The sequence below is a fragment of the Accipiter gentilis genome, chromosome 30 (assembly GCF_929443795.1).
Source record: "Accipiter gentilis chromosome 30, bAccGen1.1, whole genome shotgun sequence".
NCBI lineage: Eukaryota > Metazoa > Chordata > Aves > Accipitriformes > Accipitridae > Astur > Astur gentilis.
The window spans coordinates 11,183,052-11,202,616 of NC_064909.1; the positions used below are offsets into that span (position 1 = coordinate 11,183,052).

Consider the following 19,565-nt stretch of genomic DNA (forward strand, 5'->3'; position numbering starts at 1 on the left):
CATCTTGGTACACCAAGCAGAATTGGGTACTAACCCTTCAGTATTTCTGTGTTTTGAAATCAGGCTCCCCTTTGAGACTCCAATTGTTTCTGAAGCCTTTTTGTCAGGCTGAGAAAGCCTAAGGCTGATGGTATATAATTTGTCTAATAACTGTGGAAAGAAAAGACACGTGAAAATACCTGAATAGGGTTTGTAATAATAACTCCAATCTCTGTCACCAGCTAGTCACAGAGTGCTTTAGGAGGAAGCAGGGTTCGGATTGTACCTCTGAGTGATGGAGTAATTTCCTATGGTGTGCAAGAGATTAATGGGATACACCAGACGAACAAGTGACTAGTGCTAGGAATTAAGTTTTGTTAATTTTAAACTGCAGCAGGTTTACCCCTATGTAGATGCACAAGCGAGGGACATAGACCACGAAGCAGATAGCATCATAACCTTCAACTTCTAGGTGACTAATCCCACACCTCCAGAGCAAATGGAAAATCCTTGCACTGGGATGCATGGCAGCACAAGGCGGGCAAGTCTAACCCCTGCTCTACTCTTTGAGAGGGGACTTGTCCTATTTCCTGACAGGCATAATGGAAGTTTACGCACTCCTTTTGAATTTTCTGGTGTCTCCAGCCCCCGCAGCTTTTGGACAAAGGCAAAGAAGGGTTATTGAAAGCTCACCATTTTGCAGTCTATCAGAATAGGTGAGTGAAGTGCAACATCAATTTAACAAATTGGCATACACACCTTAAACCTGACTGTGTCACTGCTGAATGGTTAGCATGACAAGAGATTTAGAAAGATAAAGACCCTTTTTTCTTGAAAACTTATCGCTTACCTGTAAGAGGTCTGTGTGCAGTCCCTTCTTCTTCATCACCACAACAGACCAAGTCCGTGCTTATGACTTCTCCACCACAGCACTGCTGTTTGAAGCTGTCATGGAGGGATCCACCACAGCAGATTTGATTGCCCGATGTGGAGTAAGGCATTCCCTGGCAGCAAGAGTCACCAATTCCAACTGAAACTCTGTTTTGCTCTTCGTTAGGGCAACATATTTCTCCTGTCAATTTAAGAATACAATTAAAGATTTTATGCATTTACAGTTCTTGAAATCCCTGAGAGGCTTTCATCTGATAGCAACAAGTCAGGATTCACACACTAGTAGCTTCATGTACAATACTTTCCACGTGAAAGCATAGAATCACTCGGTAATTTAGCATGCTATAGAAGTATTATATTCATTTGTAAAAATAATTAAAGAAACATGCATTCATGAATTCAGGGCCAAGACTCTGTAAGATATCAAAATGCAAGCGTGACAAAGACAAACTGAGAAGAGCGACAAAAATAATTTCTGTAAATATGATAATTATACAGCTGAAAACCTTTAAGTAGAGGCAGCTACATAGTAAAGCGAGTTCATTCTTCCTATGATTAACAGAACAGACAGCCTACTTATTGTCAGCAAAAAAATTTCCTTGTCTCCTCCAAAATAGTTCCAAACTTGTTTTGAAGGACTAATTCACATTGCTTAAAGAGTTTTTCAGTGTTGCTCAGGACTTATCTCCCGAAGAACTTAAGGATTAAACAAACTTTCAAAATTAAATACCACCATCACAATCAGTGCGCTTGGCTGCTATTTAAGCAAAAGCATCAGCTTTTACAGGAAAAAGTGTTAGGATAAGACTGCCAATGAGACTGACGCTATAATGGTGGGCTGGGCTGGGCTAAACTCTGTGCTACGAATGGAGTAGGTACTGCTATAAAGGATACAAAAATTATGGTAAATGGCAATAATTTTCATTCACTAGTGTCTGCACTTGATCTGATCCAGTGCTCTAAAAGTTGCATTTTTTGTATTGTCTTTGTGTGGTGCAGTGTTTTCTGTGGCTCAAGTGTCATTTGGAAGAAGAAGGGGTTTTGTTCTGCTATTGAAGATGGGTAATAGAGGTAATTAGAGTATTTGGATTCCTGATTGTTAATAAATGTGTTTTTATTTTTAAAACTCATTTTTCTCACTGAATGTAACATCTCAAGTCCTTTTCTTCTGAAACGTTGGGAATTACAGACAGAGCACCCTAAACTCAGTGCAGCTTTTGTCAGAAGTAAACATGTGCTACAATTGTAACAGATGAGGGAGAGCACTGTTTTCCTTTCCCCCCACATTCCTCCCAAAGAGGTGCCTGGGTGGTAGTAGCATTATTTGTTCTGCTCTGCTTTAAGAATCTCTCCTCCCATCTTAGTTCTGGGATGGATGTTTGCACTTCTTTGTGCACTACTGTTTCAGAAACTGAGATTCCTGCCTTCCTAATTTGTAATCTTCATGCCTTCAGCCCAGTGTGCTTCAGTACATCTAGAGCTATCAAGCTGGCCAAACAACATCTGGGAAATATGTATGCTTGGAGAGTTTCTTGTATAAATAACTTTATCAAATAAAGTCAATAATAAACAAAAAAATATGAGAACAAATTTTTAGAGTACAATAGATATAATCTGTTTAGATACTTCATCATATTTTCCTGCATTCCTCAGAATCTAATTTGGTTGCTACACAGAGAAAGTATTAAAACACAGAATGTAGCTTACATCTATTGGAAATAAAACCGTTTTTTTTTTAAAGAACTATTAGACATAAGACACAAAGGATCAGTAACCTTCTCATTAACCTCTCAAAATGGGATCCATTCCAAGCTAGGCTTGAAAATGTTCTCTCTCTGAAAACTACCATGCAGTCTTACCAGTTAATTGTTATCCTTATCAAAGAATGACCCACATTAACATTTAGCTTGAGGTTATTAGCATATTTATAAAAATAAAAAAGAAAAAAGTGACCAACATTGTTCATGTTGCTGCCCTTTAGAGTACAGAAAAAGAGAATGCAGCAAGTATATTTAGGAAAAAAAAAATGTTTAAAACCATGTTCAAACATTCACTGTTCCATGCTTGTGGACTGCTGACTGAACAAGAACTACTTTCAGACATAAGACATTTTGTTTCACTGTGCTTTTCTTTCTCGATGTAAACAACATTAAGCTAGTTAACATAGACCACTGGATGGGGACAGAGGTCACAGTATGATCTCTCCATTTCAGTAGATTCAGAGATTAATGAGGCCAGCAAATACTCTTCTCTGGTTCTTCCATGTGATAGCATTTTTCTGATGACATCATGGAAGGCATTCTAATATTGTGATATATGAATTACTTTTCAAAGGATCAGAACTTGGGATGTGCTGAATGTGTTGGCAAAAATTCAAGCACTTCTGAGCCTAGGGAATGTGTGCCAGCTCATGAGTAATGGAAGCATTTTAGCTCCTGACCTGACAATTGCCTACAAAGAGATATATGCTCTGAACACTGTCCCCTGAAAGGGCTCTCCTCCCCCTTTACCTCCCCTCTCCCTGTCAAAAACCCACCAACAAACTGGAAAACCAAACTCTGGACAACAGCACAGAAGCACAGTTTTGGCAAACTTCCCAAACAGTTCTGAGAATAAGAGTGCAGTCAGCCTTAAGAAAAGGATAAATTTCCATCAAAGATAATACAGGTGGGATGTGTACTTTGATCTGTAACATTGGTAGAAACAGAGAGTAGACAATGCAGAAACAAGTAGAAGTGACGTAATCCATAATATCAACCCCAAATGCTAACAATTGTTCCACAGAAGAAATGGCTGGGGAAAATCACATGGGGTCAAGTCAAGCAGAGAACTAAACCGCACCACTAAATTGCCTGATGGTGTTCCTATTAAGCAGAACTGCCCTCCCCATTATGCAGCACTTACTGCAATTAAGTATAGTATGGCATAAATTAGTTCTCTGGGAAATGACCCAATCATCAGGTTTCATCAATTAAGCCTTTCTTGTATAAACAGCGTACTGTGTTTAGAAGTCAAAGTCAGTGCAATTTTCTTTGCTTATCCCACTGAACACAAGTCTCAAAGACATCAAGAAATCTTGATGAATCCCACATTTATTGCTTTGTTTTCATTCTCCTTGGTTTAACAGATATATCAACTTTGTAGCTTTGTTTCTTTCAAGTACTGGAAAGGAGTTGTCTCTTACCTACTAATACCCTAGTGTAATAACCACCACAGCAACGATGTTTCGGTTGCACAGCATGTATCTGACCACCACAGCAAACCCCTGGTGAATTAAGAATAAATGGAATGTACTTGTCCTCGCAGCATTGGAAGCCAGGTTTATTGTCGTGCAGAATCCCATTACAACATACCTAGAAGTAGTTTAAAAAAAAAATCAGTAAGGCAATATCTGTTAAACAGAACATAATGTGTTCTCTGGCAAAACAACATATATGAAAGCATGTACAGCACATCTTAGTACGGACACTAATATGACTGCAGTCAAATAAAATGTAACTTGGCTAAAATCCTGTGTCCTTCAGCATTATCAGACTTCAATAAACTACTGTGCATCTGACAGAATGCTGCTATTTTGTGGCCTTCAACCATACTGCACCTTAATAAAATAGTCCATTAATATGAATCATCTTCATATGCCGTGCAGGCTGTTTGAGTTTCTCAACCTGGAGTAGATTGCAATATGTAGATATAATCTACCATCACCTTATCCTTTTCTTTTCTCCCCATTTCTTATTTATTTATATATTTATGATGAAACATGTCATCTGAAACCCTTACCACTAAAAACCAGTATTTCCCAATATGAGCTCTTGGGTTTTCTTTCACATAAATATAAGTGGAGATTTCTTCATATAGCACATGATCACTTATTTATGACCACAGTTCTTCAGACAATGTGGTCTCAAGAGAATAGTAGTTATATAAGGATTTTTTTTCAAAATAAAATTTACATGGAAATGAATTTTGAAAAGGCTTTTTAACTGTGGATTTCTTTCTAGATGCTGTCAAGAAAATTATATGCTTGAACAATCAAATAATTTTTTGTACACTTACTCTTGTATCACTCAAGTGGCACACTGGATGTACAACAAATCATATAGAACGCTCAGTAGATTCATCGTAAAAACGGTAAACTCAAAACCTACAGTCAGTAGAACTTGTACTAGCCAGAAGGATGCCTCTTACAGCTAGACAGAAAATGCAGCTGGCAATATAGCACAGATGTTAGAGCAGAGTTGCTCCTTTGTTTTCTTTTGACATGGAGTGCTTCTGCCCCTGACTTTAACCACGTTCTAAATCAGGTTATCTTAGCAGCAAAGAAAGAAAGTGTTCCTCTAGAAGGATCTTTTGTTTACCTAGGTACTTTAATTACTAGTTCACAAAAAACTTTAAAAAATATATGTTACTAGGCTCAGGACATCTAATTTGTATTACATTTATAATGTTAACACAAATATATCCATACAGAAAAAATATTATTACTTTTCTTAAGTCGTAAACAAGTTCTTCCTAACTTCAGAAAGATGATGCTTTGTTTTGTTCACTTTGGAATGGCCTTTACTCAGTCACCCTTGGGAGTATTAGGTTAGGTTCTGAAGTTACAGTTTACAATACACAAACAATATGTAATCCAAAATTAACATGAGGTAGGGCAGAAGGTGTTCTTGTTCCCTCATTATATTTTGAGGTTTTGTAACCTTGTATGCTTTGAATTGTCACACAGTTTTCTGCTTTTCCAGCACACTTTCTCATTCAGCATCTGTTTTAGATGTCATTTTCTGTTCAGGAATTTTGAGTCTCTGTAGGTCCCATTATATTATTTTGCTGTCCACCTTGTCACTGGTAATATAATCCAATCTATGAATTTAATTAACCTACTGTTCTTTCTTCCAGATCATTAGTTAAGATGTCAAATAAAACTCTGCTTTACACCTCTTCTCTGCTTCCTATCGTTTGGATATTTTTTTTATGACTGGCACACACTCCAGGCTGAGTTTTTCTTCATTTACAATTGGCTTCAAAGCAACCTAGAAGATTACCTGGTCTCTCTGTATTTCCAAGTTATTTAAAAGCATTCTTAAAAATATCAAATCAAGTACCATCATGCCACTGTCCTCAGAATAGATCACATTTAGCAGCAATCCTTGACACATGTAAAAATGGCCTCTGTCCAGTACTTTTTACTTCATCCTGAGCTTGAGACACCAGAGCCAGTAAATGCTGTACCTGCCTGCACAAAAGGAGGTGAAATACATGTTCCTCACACATTCTTGGTCCCAATTTGTGTGCCCTTTGGGACTGTGTCTCCCTCTGTGATCTGTCTAGCCCAATTTCTCTTCTTTTCATGGATTTCATTTGTCATCCCTCTACTGTTTCCTTCTTTTCAGTGATGCACACCACCCAAATTTCACCTGAACAGCTTTCAGATAAAGACACTTGCACATCTTTGGCATTATCCAGGCTCAAATGCTTGAGTAGCCTTTTTACTTTCCATGCGATGCTTCCAGTTTTAAGAAATGCCCCTTCTTTTGTGAATCCTCAGTAGAAGCAGCTGCTCTGCATATTTCACACAGACACTGACTGGGAGGGCTGTTTTAGTACTAAATCTAAAGCATTCTGGTTGGAATATTTGTAAGATTGCATTATTACTGGTGTCTCTCCTTTTCCTCCTGAATTCCTTCAAAAAATCCCCAGCTGAACACTCAGGTATGTTACAATAGTTTCAGCAGCTACTTTTCCTTGTTAAAAATTACTTAAGATCCTGAGTATTTCTCAATACCCTATAGACAGTTTCCAAAAAGGGGTTTGGTCAGCTCTAAAACACATTCAGACTCTAATCTGACATTACCGATTGATATAGTTGGTGCTATTATTATGTAGCTCCATAACATCCTCTGCAATCAGCTGTAAATTGTTAAATAACACTTTTTTGGCAGTCCTCTAAAGATAGTTAGTTTCTGTTTGCATTGATATTCAGCCCAAGGATTCTGCATTATCAATCCATAAAATAAAATGCATTCAAGTAATGCTAAAATTATGTCATAGACAAAGAAGAAAAGCAGATGGATTGAAAGTTATAGTGGCAAAAGGTTATTATTATCTCATCCTCTTCGATCTAAAAGTGACAGTCCTAACTGGATGGTGTTACTATGTTCATGAAAGCAGAAGCCTCGTAGTGATCAGATACAGTGACACCAACATTTTAGGCAGGTCAGAGATCTCACCCTCGTACAGAGGGCTGAATGCTTGACATATGCCTGCTAACCAGAAGAACTTTACTGTCTATGGAGATGATACAAGATGTTCATCCTTAGCTACCGTGGGAGCCTTTAAAAATATTGGTAGACTGAGTTACTCACAAATCAGTCCTGTAGTTATCCTCTCACCCAAGCCCACAGAGGGCTTGTGACCCAGGAGCACAGGGACTGGGAAGGGCTGGGCAGAAAGAAGGCTTATTGCAATACTTGAGAAAGGCCCAGTCAGCCATGACACGAGCACAGAGTAACTAGATATCAAATCTGGCAGGCAGGATTACACAATATTTTAACAATTTTAAAAAATACTCCAAACTTATCTATGCAACTCTCTTTTAATTAAAATGGTGTCATCCCTGATCCCTCTGCTTGCTGAAGACTTTGCTGTAGGATATTATCTGGCCTTATGGACACATGCCAGTTGAGCTAGGACTGATTTACTCAAATAAACAGATGTGCTAGGCAGCCATGTTTATCCTTCTTGTCAAACGCTTGCTGCCAGAGCCACTTTGTGGAATAGCAATTCACAAAACACTCCAAGGAATTCCTATTAGCTACAGGAGTTCATTAAAAATTTCTGCCTGTGGAGCAAACACCAGAGTAATGATTGACCCATCATGTTCTCATGTGAGAGGGAATATTTTAAATTAGCAAGGCTCGTTCTTTTTTACTTAAATTATCTCTGAATCTATATAGATACCCTTTTTTGCTAAATATACTTACTCATTTCTTTTCACAAACTGCTGTTCTCTTTTGGTAATTGGTACAGCCTTAGATCTAAAATCCACAAGCAGAAATTGTTATTATTCTGTTACAAATCACTATATATTTTCTTACTAAGATGAGTTTCATTTCCCATCTTTCAGGTGTGTTACAACAGACTATACATGAAGTGTTATCTTTTTAAAAGGTTCCCTAAGCCTGGAAGAACTTGAAAAGAATTTGCACAATATTGCTAGCATTAATAGTAAATTTTACATAAGTATTGATGGAATATCCTTCACCAGTGTCGAGATGTGTTGTTTTCACTCCTGAAAATCATGCTTTTGAGGCTAGTTATCAAGCCACCATTTTGTTCCTCCTGTCCTTAAAGAGTCGAGTCCTGCTGGTGTTTTTTAACAAATGGCTCATGTAAATTACGATGAGTAAAGAGTTCCTAGTAATGTCAGAGTTATATTTGATTAGTTCATTAACTGCAGATTTATACAGCTTGTTGCTACTGAAAATAAAAAGTGCTAAAGCTGTAGTAACACCTTCAGTCAGGACCCTTTTAATCATTGATGTTCGTACTCATGATCCACTGTGTACAGAAATTATTAGCCTTTATGCCACTATTTTAATTACTTTTTTACCATTCTTTTCTCATTATTTTCAGTGTTCACCTCAGGATGCCAGTAACAACAGAAGGACAGTTTGGTAGCTACATGCCTTCCCCATCAGTACTGAGATTATGCTCCCTGATGGGTGAAGCTAGGGCACATGCCTTTGTTAACTGAAGTACATCTCTGCAGATCTCATGATATGTGCTCTGTAAGCTGACGTCTGTTTTGAGATTTCAAATATGGATAGAGTTATGGTCACACCTTACTGAAAACAGCTAGGAAAAGACTGTCAATCTTGGCAGCTTGGAAACACCCAAGCAGCAGAGGTCTGTTACTGCAAAGGGTACACAAGACCTAGGGCAGACCCTCCTGGCAGCTGGCAAAATTCATCATGAGGGTGTATTCTCAGCTTTTCTGCAAAACTACACACAAAACCCCCCTTTCTAAATTCTTTCTGCACTCAGGAATTATAAATCCATCCAAGTCTGATTACAAACACCAGGATAAGGATAGCAGGCACAGCACTGGATTAGCTTTAGTTAAAGTAGCAAAGATTTCTAACATTGAAGCAGAAAACCAGATAACAACTAGAAACAAGAAGTAGGGATCTGATGCAAAGATTATTTAGGATAGCAGGAATCTTTTTTCGTCTTCATTAGGCTTAATATCAGGCCTACATGAGCCCATGAATGTGCATGTACACATGTCCCCTGTAGGGAAAAGGTCATTTGGTCTTTTAGAGATTCCCAAAACAGCTCTGAGCAAGTTGGTTTCTTTACACAGCACAACAGTATGCAGAGATACTTACCTGGATCCCCAACGCAGCACGCATATACCAGTGCAACCTGCACCTGGGCTATTTAGCACTGCCTTTCTGATATAACTGCGCTATTTAGCTGGAACCCACTCAGCCAATGTTAGCTGAAGAGTCTCTGCATCCCGCTCTGCTGCGCAGTCAAAACACACTTGGATTCCTATTCCTGAAACACTTTGGTTTCTATGGATGGAGGGGATTATATTTGGGTCATCTCTTACGTAGATAAGAAATCATAACAAATCCCTCTTTTTCTGCAGTGCCTTGCAATGGCAAGCTAATGATGCCAAATGTAACCCATAAATCCATAAGGAAATATTAATAAATAACCCAAGACATATCTCCAAATTATTTTTATATAAAAGGCCTGGTTTTCCTCTCACTTTATACTCCTGAATTCAAGGAAATTGTAAGAGGGAAATTAGACCCATTGTGTCTTGTATACAAGGTGCAATAAATGACCTGAGCAAAAGTGAGAGCTCCACAACTTATTTGTGTATCGACGCTATGTATATACAATCTGCCTGCTTTTGCTGACCAGTCTATCATCAAATGAACAAAAAACTTCTTTATTATTCTGGATCTAAACATTACTTAAGCTGCTCAGCATTTAATTCTCAGTGGCATCTCTTTGCATTTGGCTGTACAATTAATGTATGGTGAATAGCAGCTGGCACTGTGATAAGAGGCTTTCTTTTCAGAACAAGCGTACGCTGGGCGGTGTTGCTTTTCTTCACTTCTGTCCAGTAGACTGTCGAATCTAAGGACCACATATACTAGGATAAAAGCTTCAGCATTATAGCTGGCATAGACTGACAGTGAATTCTATAACAGTGTGACAGGGGGCTACCACACAATGTCTTATGCTATACCTGTCACAGACTTTATTTTAAGAGGAACATGGATGAGCCAGGAGCTCTGTAGATGTCTCTTAGGGACATTTTGGATTGCTAGTGTGGATACACATAGCAAACCAGGCAAAGCATTGGGAGGGGAATTTTTAATCAATTCACCCACAAAAATCACTCCCATGTCATTTTATGTACGAGTGCTTCACTTTCCTCCAGTCATTTTGTTATATATCCATTACTTAACAAATAGCACCCACTCCAAACCAGTCTCTGAGAATACAGAGAGGCCATTATAACAAAATAATGCAAAACTAATTAGGAAAAAAACTAGAAAATCAGGAAGCTGTAAAAATAAACGGACACTCTCAAAGCTCAAAGTTACCATAAATGCACAAAGGCAGAAAAAATAAAAACGGACAAGAAAACTTCTAAAATTAATATAATATAAATTTAACTCATATACATGCCAAGATCTATTAAAAAGTCTACCATGCCAAAAGCCTGAAATAAGTAAATTTACTTTTTAGAACAAAGGGCTGCCCATAATTCACTTGCAAGATTTCAGAAATACGTGTGTTTAGTATAATATTGCTTTCAAGGGAACTCAGAAGCTAAAGCTGTGTTGGCTGGAATAATTTATATTTTGATTTGAACCCCTCATATAACTCACTCCCTTAATTACTGTCTTGTCTGACAGGGAATCTTGTGAATACATATTGTTTGCTTTAGCATGGAACATGTGATGATGCCTTTGACAAATAGGGACACTATTTCATTACATTAAATCTTACTTTCAAACTAAGAGTTTTCTACCTCATTTGTCAATAAAAACCATTACAGACTCCCGCTGTGCTATTGATCCTACTCCTAAACAGGAACTCATACGAAGATTAACCTGAAAATAGCCATAATTTAAAAATACACCTGACAAATCACAATGGATCCCATTCAGAGCTGCTCATCATTGTCGTGTAACAGCCACCCACTTGTAGCTGAATCTAAATAGATTTTCTGTACTGGAGAAACTGGTCATTAAGCATTTAGCCAAGGAAGAATTTAAGGGAGAAAAATACCCCAGCAAGTCATGTTAATAAACACTGTTTGCCATGCAGGTTTTGAGGAATGTTTCCTCACACAGAGAGGAGCTTTATAGTTTCACTAGTGTTTTTGAAATTCTGCATACAGCTAGAAAATTTCCTATTGCCTTTGAACGGTCCAATGCGATCAGTTTATGCCAAAGGAGCCATATGAACTACCATCGTGTGCTCCGCAGATACTTGAATACTTGAGCTGACAAAGAATCTCCTCTAGTATTTCACAGTGTGTGATCTATGGCACGCAGCTGAGCAAAACTGATTGTTCCAAGCGGGATGCAAATGTACAGAGATCTAGACATATATATACCCACCACGCAATTTTTCACAATGGGATTGGATCAGTGGATTCAAGAGGCTGGTACTCAGATTCCTCAAACTTCTGTTTCACGTGGCCTGTGAGATTTATTTTGGATCAGATATGGCCTGGTTCCTTGGGATGAACTATGCATGTGGAGCAAAGCTTTCTGAAAGGATGAAACTTCAGATGCATCCTTGTGAAGTGAGGTGGTCCACAGACTGGTTGGGAGCCTAAAGTCTCCATCCAGAGCTGGAGCATATTTGAAGGGGGTTTGAAACACAGGCTCTGGGCTTAGCTTCCCGTGCAAGGGGTTTAGTTCACGTGTATTAAAACTACTTTTATCCTGAACCAGCATGTAGTAAATGACAACGATCTGGAGATTCACGTCAGAGGTGCGCTATTAGTCCAAACCAAAGTGTTAATGCAAGACACATACATAAATGCTAACCAATTCATTTGTTCTGAAAGGAGAAATAAAGTCAATATCCATATTTGATTTTAAAAAGTTCCAAGACACGTATCAGAGCCCTGATTTTAAAATATCAAAAGAAGCAGAACCCTCCACTTCCCTTCCTCTGATAACTAAAGAGGTTTGGTTTACACACTTATTCCTAAAAGTATAATTTTTCATTACATTGCTAACTTAAGAATATACATGTACCTTCAACTCTGGATGATAACATACTTCTCCACAGATATTTTCATGCTTTTTACATTCTAATGAGATGCACATTCTAATACTTTTGCTGCTCCTTGGAGACTTCGATGGGGTACACCTCTGCCACGCTTTACGTAAGAGTTCATATCCCAGGATAATGCCATTTGGCTGCCCTGGTGATGCCCAGTTGATCTGAAGAGATCTACAATAAGCAGAAAATTAACATCTGTTAAATTATTGAAAGTATTTATGCTTCTATAGATACTTACAATAAAGGATTAGCATATAGTAGGTCCATTTTATACTAGTTCACATGGAGTGAAATATTTTGTAGTGTCCAAAATGTTCCTCCATGTGGTGAATTTCACAGCTGTTTTAATAACCAAAATGTGTAAAAGTTTGGAAAAAGTGTCAACATGTGCTAATACTCTGGGAAAATAAATCACACATACAAAGTCCTTAAAGGTTGCTATTTAAACAACCAAAGCATTCATGCTTTGGAAACTTATGTGTAATAAACTTTCTAGGATTTTACTTGTTTCAGTGATAGGAGAAAGGATTCAGTATGTCTTCCTGGTGCTACGGCAAAGGCGTACATAAACTATTGTCAGGGCAGGTGTGACCGTTCCATTCTCAGAGAGGAACCTGTTAGAGGACGGGCAGTTGGGGGACCAAAGACCACCCCCTGCCCTGCTCTCTGAGCTGTCGCCAGTGCAGCTTACTCACATTGTGCTCAGTCACCATTTAGAACAGATTTGTATTCATCTTGCGTTCTCCCTGCTTTCCAAAACATTATACAAAAAAATGTATGTTGCTTTGAAATGTATTCTTCAGCACAGAATTAAAAGAATGAACTCATCACAGCACCAGTAAGCACTAGTTCTCTTCTGTGTTTAAATATTTTCACTAACATAAAGCTAGAAGTTAAAAATGCAAGTATTTATCACAAGAAAGACTCCAGACTTCTGACTTTGAGCTCAAAAGCATGAGAGCAGCAGCCTACATAAGACCGTCTGTAAAACAAAATCTGGTTGTTGATTTCAGGTTTGATATCAGACCATCATCAGTGTAAGGAAGAAAGTATCTTAAGGGAAAAATCATGTTAAACTGTAGCATGCCTGTCACTACTAAAAATGTGCAGGTATTGGCTCCAAAATCTCACTTAATATTACAATTGAAAAAAAAAAAAAAGTCAAAAAGGACATTTGAAACAGAAATTTGCTCTGTCTTTTATAATATACACATTTTACATTGGTATTTCAAGTGAAAACTTTATTTCTTGCATAATGACTCTGGAATATCGCATAAGACACAAATTTCTTTCACTATGACTCTCTTTGGGTAGAGAGGAGGAGATCCCAATGCTACATGTAGATCAATAGGAGGACTGACAACATTGCATAGTATATACTTAGGCTCCAAGCACCTCTTTTTAATCTCCATGTCCCAATTACACAGCCATTGTCAGAATGCCAGTGACATCATGAATTAGCATTAATTTAAAGTGAAAATGTTACAATGAAACAGCAGCTGCTGAGATAAACTTTGACATCTTAACAGAATAAAAATAACTGAACTATTATTTCACTTCCTTGAGGTATAAACAGAGGAATACACACAGCAATAAGCCTTTGCAGAACAGAAATTAATGTCACCTATGAAGGAATAACTTCATAGGTGACTTGTAGAGTCACAATTATCATTCCAAGGTCTTCATCTCAACTGCAGATTAATTCCATATTCCATACATGACTATTTTGTATTCACTATATATTCTACCGTATGCACATGAACACACACTCACACACATGCACACATGTCTACATTTAAATAAGGTTATAGGACCTAACTTAAAAACATAAAAGCAGGAAAATATATTGTATAAACTTCAGAAAAAAGATAAAAAGAAAATGAAAAGATGGGCAGCACTTTATAAATGCCATTGTAACTCTCTCCTGATCTTTGCACAGTATAGATCACAGGAGCAAAGAAAGCATTCCCAGTCATATTTTTGAATGATTTGCTTTCTGCAAGTTTCATTCAGACCCTCAAGGGTATATTTTCAAAGTATTCTGCAGTTTTTACAGTTTTTCAAGGCATATTTCTCTCTAAAATAATTTCAAATTAGGCCTAAGAATTGATGCAATGACTTGAACGTTTTGCCTTTTCTGCAGAGCACAGTGTGTATTTCTTTCTTTTAACAAGCAATCACTTCATTATTCTTCAATACACATTTGGGGTGGACATAGCCCGGTATTGTGTAAAGCTGCAGCTGCACAAGAAAATTACGTGGCATGAGAGTTCACTGACCAGTGCCGCCGAAAGGGTAAAATCTCAGTATGACCTTCCGATAATGACTCACAGATAGGCAGACTCCTTCACAATTTTATGAATGCTTCAGTTATGTCTACACCTTCTGGTGTTTGCCACCCATGGCAAATCGTGGCGGTTTTAAAAGCACCACAGCAAGAAGAATGCATACCTCAGCTTAAAAAAAAATCAGCAGGGTTGTCGTAGGACTGCAGAGGCTTTTTGACACCCCCCCGTCTGAAGAGATACCCCAGGCTGAGCTGAAAACCTTCTTGAGCAGGTGCAGATTTAATGAGACACAACGGGCCCTTTAGCATGCAGCCAGCTGGATCACGTACGGTGCATTTGATACAGCTGCAGAAACATGGGGACGGAGCCTGCCCACCCTCTCCTTCTCTTCATCCCCCAGTTACTCCCTCTCAGATAAACTGGAGCTGTGTCTATGCTGGGAAGTGCCTACAACCTGAGCTACAGAAGCAGACTTGCAAATTCTAGGCACAGATGAATGTACAACACCTGGCAGGTGGAGTATAATCTTTGTCTGCCCAAAGAAAACTTCACTTCAAGCATGTGCAATTATGGCAGTTCAAATGCTGGGTGAGTCAGTCCCTTCTGTGACTGCTGTCAATGTGGTGAAAATGCTGAAGCAGGGCTCTGTCCCACAGAAAAGGCCGCCTAACCAGGTTCACAGAAACGAACTGCTTCAGGCTACAAGGTCCATGAGGCACTGCAGCACTTCCAGGAGACAAAGAACAATTTCAAACTGATCCATAAAGGTGTATTTGCTTTCGGAGCAACAGAGCAAACTGAAATCCTTTGGCTCAAGCGTGTGAAGACATTCATTCCAACACTTCCAGGCAGAAATATAATGTTTTTTAAATCCATGAAAAATATCAATATTTCAGAGTTTTGATATCACATCAGATACATTTTGGTAAACCAGATTTTGGAAAGGAAATTCTGGTTTTTGCCTGCTTCAAGTATCACCAGCTTCTAGTGTCCATAAGTTATGAAAAGAACTCCTGATTTTTTTTTTTTTTTTTTCCAACACAGCAGTAGAGGTTTAACCATGAAGATTAAAAAAAATAACAAGGCCTCACTTCTGAATCTTGAGAATGAATGTTGTGTTAGTCTCGTCACATAAATTTAAAAAATCACATCAAATCTAAGATTCAATAACTTTACTTTCAGGAGTTGGCATTAAAAGAAATCACAGAAAAATCATAGGATTCACCTGACATTCTTAAGGTAGGGAACACCGCTTTTATTAATGACCAGTGGATAAAATACTTTCCTCTGCAGGAGATCACACATACCGAGTAACTGTTTCAGCATTATTGCACAAGAGTTAACTACCTGCTGTATCCTGGACTGCAGCGCTAACTTTAGAGAGGTGGTATGACACAGTACAGAAAGTCTGATAAATAGCATTGTGCTTCTGTTGTTGCTACAAACTTAGAGATATCTTTCTGTGCTTTGCTTTTCCCATTATTAAAGTAGAGAGAGCGATCAGGTTTCCTCCATGGGAACGCTGTCTTGAACACTTTAGGGAAAGTGCTATAAAACACAGCGTACGTGAGAAACCTTTGTGTCTTGCCTGTCCCTTGGATATTTCTGGTTATAGCTTGGCTGGACGTGACTCCACAACAATCTTCCCCAGCATTCCATGTTTATTCACATAGTTATGAATACCTTCCTTTTTTTTTCTTACTTTCTGCCCATTTTCCCAGTATGGAAAATCAGACTGACTGGTCTTTAGTTCCCCTGACACCCCTGGAGAAATCTGCACTACATTGTCTCATCTTCCATTCCTCCTGTATCAAGACCAATTTAAAGGATATTTTACACAGCACAGGAGTTTGACACTTTCATCTTTGAGCTGCTTTAGAACTCCTGAGCAAATACCATCATCCCAACAATTTATTGCTATATGTTTTACCCATTTGTTCTAAAATATTTCTCACTAACATGTTAATTTGAAATAACTCCTCCAGCTCATTCACCCGCGAACAGCATCTGATACAGAAACCTTCCTAAACCCCATGATACTGAACATCAAACTAAAGAATTCACCTAGCTTTTCTCCCACAGCCTTATCTTCTTTGAGTTTTCTATTACACCCTGACCAGGGTTTCTGGTTCCCCCCAAGGTGCATAAAGGGCCTTCTCTTTCTTCATGAAGCTATGAAGGCTTTTCCCTAGTTTTCCCCTAGTTTATTCCACAGGGTGTTTTCAGACCCATCAACCTTTTAATAAAGCACTGAGCAGAATTGCTGGCCGGGTACATTTGCATTATGCCTCAGTTTTCTGAAAAGACAAAGCTGCTGCTAAGTATTGTTATTAGAAAAAACCTAACCATGCTGTATTTATTACAAGGAAAAAAGAGAAAGAAGAAAAGTATTTTAAAGGGGAATGAACTATTTTCGAACACACCATGAGAATTTAATTTACTACACAAACTAAGTCGGCATCCACATGCATGCAGTACTCAGAGAACTTTCTAAGCTGTATAACAAAATACTTTTCTGTAGAGACAAACACTGAGGTTCTAACTAAAAAAAAAAAAAAAAAAAAAAAAGCATACTTGATTTGAATAGGATTTGTTTCTGCCTAAACATGGCCAATGCTACCTCTCTTACCCACCCAACCCCCCCCATATCACCCAAAACCCAGATAAGAAAAGTAACAAACCAGAACCTGACTTAGGACTTCAGGATTGGGTCCCATACTGTTTTCTATTTGAAGTTTGGCATTATAAAATAATCATTCCAGGACTGCGACCTTTTGTGCCAAGTTTCAGCCCGAAGCTGAGTTATTAACTGTAAGGGGTGGAAAAGTAAGGTATTTATAATGGCTCTGGTGGTATAACCTTCATTAGAACAGTGTGGATGGAGCTGCTATCAGAAAGACTTCTTAGAAGTTGGTGGGTAAAATTATAATTTATGTCATGCAGCACCTTGAGGCAAATTTTAAAACAATTATTTGTGAATGCTACAAAGACATTATCCTACAGCATTCTCATCAATAATACAGCCCCCCAAACTGATTCAGAAGAGGGAAAAACACCATGATTCCAATTAAAGACAATAAACTGCACAGTCTGTGTTATATCTCGGGTATCCCATGAGCCTATACTCCAGAAATGCCTTTTTTTTCTCTGTCTGATGACAGATACGTATTAAAATGTCCTCTTGTCTACACAAACTGGTTTTTTGCCCGAGCTTTTTCTTTTATGGAGGATAAATAAGCGAAATTCATATTCAGCCCAGCACCTGCTGAAGCTGTCAGCCGTAGTGTTTGTCATATTTCAATCAAAGCTGAAGCCAGCCAGTCATTTTTATACAGCACAATCCCTACATACTCGAGGACCAGAATTAATGAATTAGCTATTGATTAAATTCCACTCTAGCAAATCCACCGTGGCAAATAAATGAACTACCCGGGGCACATGTAGGCCATGGCCAGACATGTCCGGGCAATCGATCAGTAGTTAGTATTCTTTTGGGATATAAGAACAGCTGATGATAATATGACATGTAGAAAAAGGCAGTGTAGAAAGAGTCTGTTTCTGGCTGAGCAGATTATAAAGTAGGAAGGCATTTTTGATCCTTTTGCATTCATGTGTTATGACATATTTAGTCTATATATAATAGCAGAAACATGCATAAGTGTTTGCAGTACAGACAATACAGACAAAGGCATACATAAGTTAAAGCCAAGGGCAAAAGATGAGATCCTGAACTGAGTTCTTATCATCAAACAAGCTTTGACTATATCTGTATGTGTGACAGAAAAATAGCAAACTTAATTTCACCCTTACACAGAGACAAATGCTGAATTCAAGCAAAATGTAGAGATGATAAACAGCAAACCAAAGTCCTTAAGAGACTGGAGAAGCAAATCCATTCTGCCGGCCATTTCTGAAGGCTCAGATGTTAGATTTTTGTTATTTAAAAAAAAAAAAAAAAAAGATATCTTTTTTCTTTCTACAAAAGAAACACTGCTAATGAGTATACTCCACCAGAAGTGTAATAAAATCACATGCACAACAACATAAACACAGGAGGCTAACTGTTTTATTGTTGGTGTAATTCTGAACAATGTGTTAGCAAACATAGTTTTAGTCTGTCTTTGGAAGATATTAACTCCTAAAGAATCACTGTATATGTAACTATTTGGCTGCTTCTAAGGACTGCAGATCTGATGCTCCCTTTACAATTAAGAAGTTTGCCCATGCCTGTGAATGTAGTGGATAGGCAGATTGCAAACAGTGGTTCAAGGAGACATAGATATGCATGCCTTTTAAGATAGCTTACTAATTCTCACTGTTGTGATAGGTGACTTTTTTTTACCCACAATTATTCTAAGTTTCCATTATCAGCATTGCATTGCTCCCTGAGCATTAATCTTCCTCTTCTTAACTGACAGCGAAATGTGATAATTTTCATTCCTCTACACTTCTTCTCTTAACTACTTCCACTTATACGTTATTTATTATCGCAGCACAGTGATACCCAAATGGGTATGTACAGTCAACCAAGGGTGAGATTTCTTCAGTTGCTCTTTTGGCCCAAAACTCCAAGATGAAAAATAACAACCATGAAAAATATTTTCAAAGCATATACTGAATTCTTTTATGCACCTTATTCAATTGAGAGAAGACAAGCTTACATTCTGGTCCCCATTCCAGCTACAAATTGCTCCAATATATGAAAGCCACCTATAGCATAGTACCTTGAGCCAATTATGTGAATAATGGGTGCTGACAGCTGCTTTGGCTCATCTTCCACAGTTGTAATCTGGGTTCCATTGCTTCTCACACAGGCATACACCGTGCAGGCTTCAATCTGATGAAGAAGAACATGAGTTTCACATAGCTGCAGAAATTATTCAGCTCTGCTACTTTTTCAGACTTCTCTCTTCACCCAAGGTTCTTTCTATTTAACAGATTCCATACAGCCACGAAAATACTGCAGCTTTGAGATACGTACATCTACCAGAGATACACTGCGCTGTATCACATTTTCCCAAACCATTTAAAAAAAAAAAGTACATGCAGCCCTCTGGCACTAATTGTTGTTCTCTATTA

At 38.1% G+C, this 19,565-nt stretch overlaps 1 protein-coding gene across 4 annotated transcripts in view; it reads right to left on the reverse strand.

Annotated features, from left to right (window-relative positions):
• USH2A (usherin) overlaps positions 1-19,565 on the reverse strand; it is a 394,090-nt gene that overhangs the window by 88,479 nt on the left and 286,046 nt on the right. For all 4 annotated transcript variants that reach the window (XM_049833600.1, XM_049833601.1, XM_049833602.1 and 1 more), the window contains 4 exons: positions 19,211-19,323; positions 12,171-12,369; positions 4,055-4,223; positions 830-1,051 (listed from right to left, as the gene is read on the reverse strand). In XM_049833600.1, the coding sequence (XP_049689557.1) occupies positions 830-1,051; positions 4,055-4,223; positions 12,171-12,369; positions 19,211-19,323 (703 nt within the window). The remainder of the gene's footprint in view (positions 1-829; positions 1,052-4,054; positions 4,224-12,170; positions 12,370-19,210; positions 19,324-19,565) is intronic.